The 8,685-nt window shown below is 52.5% G+C and overlaps 1 protein-coding gene across 4 annotated transcripts in view; it reads left to right on the plus strand.

The window, feature by feature from the left end:
• HTR4 (5-hydroxytryptamine receptor 4) overlaps window positions 1–5,241 on the plus strand; it is a 68,854-nt gene extending 63,613 nt beyond the window's left edge. For 2 of the 4 annotated variants that reach the window (XM_038150190.1, XM_038150189.1), the window contains one exon: window positions 2,675–5,241. Coding sequence is in view for 2 of the 4 variants with exons in the window: in XM_038150189.1 (XP_038006117.1) it covers window positions 2,675–2,762 (88 nt within the window). In the remaining 2 variants the exon portion in view is untranslated. Of the gene's footprint in view, window positions 1–1,300; window positions 1,474–2,674 lie in introns of those variants that run through there. The other 2 variants (XM_038150192.1, XM_038150191.1) reach the window with 2 other exon arrangements.
• Window positions 5,242–8,685: the final 3,444 nt, after the last annotated feature.

The following is an 8,685-nucleotide window of genomic DNA, read 5'->3' on the forward strand; positions in this document are numbered from 1 at the left end:
TTTCCTCTGGTGCCAGCAAATCTTTCCTGGGTGCTGCTGCAAATAACAAAAGGTTTGTGATGCAGTGGGAGCCATCATCACCTGCTTGCTTTTTCCTTGGAGATCTGTTCCAGGTGGGATGGTGGCTGCTCCTGGGGGAATTTCTGGTTGTAGATGAAGGAAGAAAAGTGTTTGGAAGCGTTTCACTTGGAGCTGGGCTTCAGCAACTGGAAAAGGAGGAAATGGAAACACAGGCAGTGAATGTTCACTCCCAAAATGGTCAATATCACAGTGGGGAGATCAGCCCCTGATAAAAGCAGCAAAGGGCATTGAACATCAATTGCAATCTGCTCCTTTCTGCTTTTTTCTTCTTTGCTTCATCTCACGAGGAGTTGAGGACTTGCTCCAGATCAGAAAAGGGGAAAATACCTGAAAGTGGAAAAGTTCAGAGAATGAGAAAAGCAAAGGGAACAGCTCAGAACTCAGTGAATTTGATACCTGGATTTTCTCTTCTGTTCTTGCATTCTCTGGGGGTCTCTCAGTAACTATTTTGCATTTATCATACAAAAATTACAAAGGGACTTGTGAATAGAGCCAAAGTCGGGCTTTAGCACCTTTTTGTGCAGCTCATGTCTAAACTTCCTGAGCCATTTGTGCACCCAGTGAGACCTGAGGTACCCCACACCAAAAATCCCCCCACCATCCCCATTTCTGCAGCCAAATCTCATCTCTGCCTATTGTCCTTCCTTTTTTGAGCAGAGGGGGAATGGATTTAGTGGCAAAAGCCCAGAGCTGGCAGGGAGGGCTCCAGTGCTGCTTCCTCCTTGCATTGTAGGATAAATCCCTGGCAAATCCATGGGGCGGGAGCTGAGGCACACCAGGTGTGTTCCTGCAGGGGAAGAGCTCAATTTCAGGTGCAGATGAGAATTTCTCTGGAACTTGCTGCCCACAGGTACCAAGAGCTGAGAAATGAGGTGTATTTTCAGGGAGGGATCAGTGAAGGCACAGGGAAAGAGAGAGAACAAAAACTTTGAGTGAGAACAAAAGCAGGGCTGTAAAATCCCAGCTTTTATCCAACGCTAAATCCGTGCCCTACAACTGGCAGGGGGCTCTGAACTTACATTTGAAGGGAAAGGCTGCAGGGTATGGAAAACCCCATGGAACACAAAGGCCTGGCAGCAGAGGACACCCTCAACAGACTCCTGGAGATGTTTGGAATATTTTAGGAATGATGTGCTGGTACCTGAGCAAGCCACGGGCTGGCACTCCCTGTGCCAGGGATGCTCTTTCCTCCTGTCCTAGCAGTCCTCTTTCCCCACAGGGTAAACAGCTGGAAGTGTTGAACTCACTGCCAGAGGCTTCAGACAGACACTTTGTGCCACACGACATCCTGGGACACCTTAATGACTCCTCTTTAGCTTAATGAACCTCTAACAATCAGCGCCACCTGCTCTTGCTGCTCTTGCTCCACTCTGGGACGGCCGCAGAACACGGAGGAAGGTTTGGATCCTTGGGTGTCCCAGTCCCTGTCCAGCTGGATCCTTGGGTGTCCCAGTCCCTGTCTGTCTGGATCCTTGGGTGTCCCAGTCCTTGTCCATCTGGATTTTTGGATATCCCATTCCCTGTCTGTCTGGATCCTTGGATATCCCAGTCCCTGTCCATCTGGATTTTTGGATATCCTATTCCCTGTCTGTCTGGGTCCTTGGATATCCCAGTCCCTGTCCAGCTGGATCTTTGGATACCCCAGTCCCTGTCCAGCTGGATCTTTGGATACCCCAGTCCCTGTCTGTCTGGAACCGTGGATACCCCAGTCCCTGTCCATCAGGATCTTTGGATATCCCAGTCCCTGTCCATCAGGATCTTTGGATATCCCAGTCCCTGTCCAGCTGGATCTTTGGATATCCCAGTCCCTGTCCATCAGGATCTTTGGATACCCCAGTCCCTGTCCAGCTGGATTTTTGGATATCCCAGTCCCTGTCCATCAGGATCTTTGGATATCCCAGTCCCTGTCCATCAGGATCTTTGGATACCCCAGTCCCTGTCCAGCTGGATTTTTGGATATCCCAGTCCCTGTCCATGGTCCTGAGCTGCCCCAGGTGTCAGGGCTCTCCCTGTGTCCGGTCTGTGGCAGAGCCTTTGGCATTCCCGAGGTCTCCCGGGTGGATTGTGTCCCACAGTGTCCCTGTCTGACCTGGTCCATCAGTTCCAGCTCTGTCCTCTCCTCGTGGCCGTCTCGTTGGAGTCTGTTCAGTGTCAGGTGCAAAACGTCTCTGCTTGTCTCTGACATCCAGTCTGTGACTCGTTGGGAACGCATTTTTAAAATTCCCGGTCCTTGTTTGAAGTGCTGGAGTTCCAAGGGGTGTTGGAGGGAAACACCTGCACATTCAGTGCCCTGGCCATGCTGGGAGCCAGCATCCAGCTGGGAATTCCTGCAGGAGCATCTCCAGCCCACACTCAGGCACTGCAGCTCACCTCACACACCTGAAACCCAGCAGCTTCTTGGTTTTCAGGGATTGCTTTGACTGCTCCACACTGAAGATTTCATTCCCAAAGGAGGGATTCACACTTTTTAATGTGGGATCTGGATATCTGGAAGAATCACTCTCTTAACTAGACTTTGGGGTTTGCTTGGTCTCATTTTCCATCAGTCTGGCCCTTGAGCTGGCACTGACAGAGCTTTGTGTTCCCCTGCCAGGTACACGGTTTTACACAACGGGCACCACCAGGAACAAGAGAAGCTTCCCATCCACACCGACCCTGAATCCCAGGAGTCCTGTTTCTAGTCCTGGCCCAGAAGAGGAGGAACAGAGGCCTTTTAGGCTATCCCAAGGATTCACAGACAGCAGGACTTGAAAATCCACCCATCTGCATTGTCCTGCCGTGAATTCCCAGGAATGTGCAGCTGTGGGAGCCGGGTGGGAGCACGGGGAGGGTCAGGACTGCTGTCCCTGTCCCTGTCCCTGCAGGAGCGGCTGGAGCACAGCTGTGCCAGAGCCCTGCTCCAGGAGTGAAGCATTCCCAGCAAAGCCAGGACCAAAACAGCTCCAAACCAGCCCGTGCAGGGACTCCTGCTGCTCCTTTCCAGCTGCTCCTTTCCTTTCCAGCTGCCCCTGCTCAGCTCAGCCCACCCTGGAGGTCACAGCTGTGGGGTGGCACCGAGCTGCTCCATCCCTGCCGGCTCTGCCTGGAGCCTGGGCACTGCCAGGGAGGAGCAGCCCCACGATTTCTCCAGGAGAACAAGAGGAGATGTCTGCTGCCCTTTGGTTCCAGCCCCAGCTGCTGCTTGCCCCACGCTGCAGAGCTCTGCAATGCCCTGGTGCTGTTTCCTGGCCAGGGAGGATCCCAGCGTGAGCAGGAGCTGAGTGGGACCAGCAGGGCCAGCCCAGCTCAGAGCCATGGCCCTGCTCTGCCATTCCCAGGGGATGGGACGTGCCCTGGAGCCCGGAGCTGTCCCCAGCCCTCCCCTGAGCAAACTTTGGGCATTCTGAGGCAGCAGAAGCTTGGCCAGGAGCCAGAGCCAATGGATCACTAAGTGCCATCTTGGAAAACAAACCACTTAAACCCTTTTCTAGCTACACTTGGAAGAGAGACTTCTACTTACCTTTGCCACCTTTATTTTTCTATTTGTTGCTGGTCTCTCCCAGTCGAGGCAAGAAGTTTTCCAGACTTTCCAGTCTCACCTTTGCAAAGATCTCAGTCCTCAGCTGCTTCCTGCATGTCGGTGTTGCCACGCTCCTCGTGGGCTGCTTCCCCCTTTGCATGGGAAGGGTGGGCAAGGCTCTAAACTCCACACATTTGGGAGAAGGATTTTCATGTGGGATCAAGACCGCGAGCCTCGACCCTTTTTAGGTGAAGATCAACCCCAAGATGCCACCCTGAGCCTAGAAAATGCAATTGTACTTTGTCATATCGTGGAACCATGTACAGATATTTTTAATGTACAAAGAAAAGCTGACATTATTTATTATTTTTTATCAGGAACATGTGGTTTTTTCATTAAAAGCTTCTCGACCAAGGAGCTTAACATTCTATGTATTATTATTTAGTAATATTTCTGTTGCTATGTGACAGGTATTTACTGTAAACAGACAAATCCTGCTCAGAACAAACAAAAACGTTGCTCAGTAGGAGAAATATTGTGCATGAGAAGAACAAGTGGCTTCCTGGCCATGGTGTCTGACTTCTTTAAATATTTCTTCCACAGCAAAGTCACTGGTAAAGCTTCACACCCTTTTCCTGTAGGATTCAGGACACAGAAACAGCCCCAGCTGGAATGCTGAGGTAGAAAACTGCTGGCTGCTGGAAAGACACAAATTATTGGTGTTTGTGGTGGAAGGTGCTCCTGGTTCATCTCTGGGACCTGGTTGGCAATGACCTGTTTTTACAGGGTTGTATTTCCAAAAAAAATCATGTAACTTTACTCTTGACATAGAACAGTGGAGTGAAAAAAAGCCATTATTGAAAATTTGGGAAAAAAAAACCACCCAGGGCTGCTTCAGTGCTGTGATCCTCCCCTCTGTGGAAGTGCCCACAGGGGTTTGTTGGGCTTTGGGCACACGAAGCTGCAGAAAAGCTTGGCTTGGTTTCACCTCAAGTGTCAAATTTCTTGAAGAAATCCTCAAAAAAAGCTTTTCTCTGTCCCCATTGAAGGGCATCAAATCTTGGTGTGAAATTTCCTGGAGTGAGATGGAACCAGCAGCACAGGGAGGGGTTCTTTGGTTCTGCTTTGTCCTTCAGGCATTGTTTTCTCCTTTATTTTTATGTGCATTAGGAAAAGATCTCTTTTTAATTTAAAACAAACTCCCAGTTTCCCCAGGGACAACATCCCCAAGGCTCTGTCAATGGGAGCAGTGGCTCACCAGCCAAAATGGCCAAAGGCTCTCCCTGGGAAAAGGCTCCCCCCTTCCAGCTGGATGAAATTCCAAACACCAAATGCCCATGTCCTGGATGGACACCAGGACACCTCTAATCCCTCCCTGGGCTCAGCAAACCTGCCAGGACCCACCTGGCAGCTCCTGCTCGCTCAGCCAATAATCCCAGCACAGCTTCCGTGACCCGGCAGCGCCCTGTGCCATCAGCAGTGGAGAACTCCCCTGGAAAAGAGGGGGTCTCACAGAAAGCCCCTCTCTGGATTCCCCTGGCTGCTCCTGTGGCCTCCCAGCTCAGCTCTGCCCATCTTGGCTGGTGGTGCCAGTCCTTGCCCGTGCTCAGTGACGTGTGCTGCAGTGGCTGTTCCTGAAAATAAAAACTCTGGACATGGCAGTGATCTCCAGCTTGGGCTCATTTCTGGTGCTGCTGGCATCCAGCCCCAGGCTGGGAGCAGGTGGCACCTCCCAGCTGCCCCACAGGAGGCTCCAGGGGCTGGAACAGGGAGGGGAGTCTGCCCCTCTTTGCTTTTCCTACAGCTCCTGCCAGGAGGGGACAGCCGGGGGCTCGGGCTCTGCTCCCAGGAACAGGGACAGGAGGAGAGGGAGCGGCCTCAGGCTGGGCCAGGGCAGGCTCAGGGTGGGCACAGCAGGAATTTCCCCATGGAAAGGGGGCTCAGGCACTGGAACTGCCCCGGGAGGTTTGAAGAGCCAGAACCTCCCACCTGAGCCTCCTTCTCTCCAGGCTGAGCCCCTTCCCAGCTCCCTCAGCCTCTCCTGGGGCTCCAGCCCCTTCCTCAGCTCCGTTCCCTTCCCTGGCCACGCTCCAGCCCCTGCAGGTCCCTCCTGCACTGAGGGCCCAGAACTGGACCCAGAACTGAACCCCCCTGGAGGTCCCTCAGCAGTGCCAGCACAGGGGACAGTCCCTGCCCTGGGCCTGACTGTCCCCCTGCCCACAGGAATCTGTTCATTCCCAGTTATGATTTATTGGCCAGGAGCCCCCACCTTGTCCCAGCCCTCAGCTGGAGGATTCCCAGCTCCCTGTGGAGCTGCTGGTGGGATCAGAGCCATCCAGAGGGATTCATGGGAGAAATGCAAGCCAAGGGTTCCCTGGATGTGGGGCAGTGTGGATCCCCTGCCCCAGAGACACTTCTTTGGCAAACTCTGCTCCTCCAGGGGTGGCTGTTCCACCAAAGGACACTTCAGGGAGGATGGACACTGGGAATGTGGCACTGGAAACCTGCAGAGCTGACAGGTAAACGATGCTCACCTTGCCTCTGACTCAAAATGGCTTTGGTTGTACCTGATCTGCTCCTGCTGTCCCTGCTGGGCTCCAGAGCTCTGTGAACAACCAGCAATGCTGAATGTGTTAGCTACATAAATGCTGCTTTTGCATTTCCAAGTACTCTCAGTACAGGGATTATTGACAGATATCTTCAGCCTAAAGCTCCTCTCACCCAAGACCGTGGCTTTAGGATGGAGCTCACTCCCAGCTGGCCCTGCTCAGCAAGAGGAGGGAGAATCTGAAGGTATTTAAGGCACTTCTTTGTGTCAGCCTGACTTAGTAACGTGCCCAGAAGCCACCAATGGGGCCCAGATCGTGTCCAGCTCGTTCCCAGCACAGATGAGAAGCAGGGAGCAGCTCCAGCCAAGAGCTGCTTTGGGAGCAGGCAGCCCACACAGGCACTGAGTCATTCCCACCCAACTCACAGTGCTGAAGCCAAGGAGAGCATTTCCATTCTGTACCTGGCAGCTGGGAACCCTTCCCCAGTGTAGGATCCCCTTTTTCTCCACATTTGAGTTCCTGAGCCACCTCTGAGCACTCCCAGGCCAAAAGGCAAGAAATCTGTAGGGGATTAATAAAACAGACTCAATAAAAATGTATCAAAGCTTTTAGTTCTTCCAGTTTTTGTATAACTCTTTGTGAATAAATCCCCAGTTTATCTCCTGCCAACACCCAGGGAGTGCTGAGGAGCTGAAGGGAGCTCTCCAGGGGATGGGGCCTGGCTTTGGCTGCCCTGCTGTCACAGGCAGTGCACACAGGGCCAAGGTGTCCCTGTCACTAGAGGTGATATTGGAATTGCTTATCTGGCAACTAGAAGTGGAAATCCTGGGCAAGGGGATCCTCACACCCTGAACAGCCTGGAGAGAGAGCAGGGGCAACATTCCTATCTCCATCAACCCCTTACAGCCTCTCAAACAAAAACACTTCCAAAATCCTTCCCTTTTTGAAACCCAAGCACTGGTTTTGCCCTCCTCCTGGAGGAGAAGGAAAAGCAGCCCCAGCCCAGCGAGCAGGAGGCTGTGCCCCCTGTGCTGTGCCCAAACACACCCTGGCCTTTCCCTGTTTACCTTCTGTGCTATTTCATGACCTTTCCAGGCACCTGAGCCTCTCCCAGCTGGGATCTCTGCATCCTCTTCCAGGAGGAGCTGTGGGAAAAGCAGTGCCCAAGTCAGCTCAGGCTCACTCCCCAGCCAGTGGAACCAGCACCACCCCTCCTTTTGCAGCTGAACTGCCCTGAGGTGCCCCTTTCCCCTCAGGGACTGTCAGAGGAGCCCCCTGACTGTGCACCTGCACAGAGGGACAGAAACCCCTCCGAGATTTCACCTCTCCAGCGTGGCTGAGTCAGAGCTGAGCCAGGGAAGAAATTCCTGCTCCATGTTTTCCCCAGAGCCACATCCAGGGGGGAAGCAGGGCACAGAGGTGGAGCAGTCACATCCCCTCCACCATTTCCTTACCTTGCAGGTTCAGGGCTGGCCAGGCTGCCTTTGGAGCTCCCCTGGTAGCCAGGTGCAAACATCCCTGGCTTCAGGGGCTGTCATGGACCCCAGCCTGTCCCCACAGGGGCAGAGCAGAGCTGAGAGGCCCAGCTGGAGCCCCTGTGCTGCAGGAGGAGCAGGATCACTGTCCCCTCACCTGCGGGGACAGCAGCTGCTCCTCCTGCCCCACACCAGGCACAGGAGGGAGGAGAAGCCTGGCACAGAAACATCTGGGATGCTCCAAGGAGAGCTGAGCTGGGCAGAGCCAGGGAGTATAAATAAAAGTGCCCAAAACAGCCATGAAATGGAGAGAGGAGGAAGCTCAGAGCCAAAAGATCAAATCCCCAGAAGATCCCAGCTCCTCCCTCCCCCCAGCCCTCAGCAGATGGACACAGGGGATGCAGGCCCTGGTGTAAAATGGGTGTCACATTTCAGAGGGCAAAATCACTGCAAGGTTCAACTGCTTCCAGAGATACTGAATATAAACAAACACTTTATTTGTGTAAATACTTCTGCAAAAGGCTGCAGTGAGGAGATACCAGCTGGAGACGTGGCACAGTACTCCAGAAACTCAGTAACATTTTCTGGACTAAAATGGTAAATCTGACAGAATCAATGACTCAGAGGACTTGAAACACTTCTAGAAAGGGTCACAATTGTTTTGGCTGAATATCATTGAATACATCATCTATGGCTAATTAAATATAAGAGTTATAATAAACCATTGACTGTGATCCTGCATTAAAGCAAATTTAGTAACATTCACATTCTCTGGTGTTTAGTGCTCCACCTCCAGTCAGCACAGAGCACGGCTGAGGAAATGCTCCCATTAGGCACCATTCTCTCCCTCTTATCCCATGATTTCCAGCTCCACATAATCCCAAGAATTCCACAGAGAGCCTGAGAAAACCAACACTGCCTTGGCTGTGTGGAGCAGCTTCACCTCAGTTTTACAGAGCTAAACAGCACAGAAATCCCCATTAGCCACGTTTACCCCAGATTCAGAAAATCACCATCAGGATGACGAGCAAAATCGGATGAAATGGTCTAAACTGTACAGCTTTAACCTCAGGAAGTGTCA

Source organism: Motacilla alba, chromosome 13 (genome assembly GCF_015832195.1).
Source record: "Motacilla alba alba isolate MOTALB_02 chromosome 13, Motacilla_alba_V1.0_pri, whole genome shotgun sequence".
Lineage (NCBI taxonomy): Eukaryota > Metazoa > Chordata > Aves > Passeriformes > Motacillidae > Motacilla > Motacilla alba.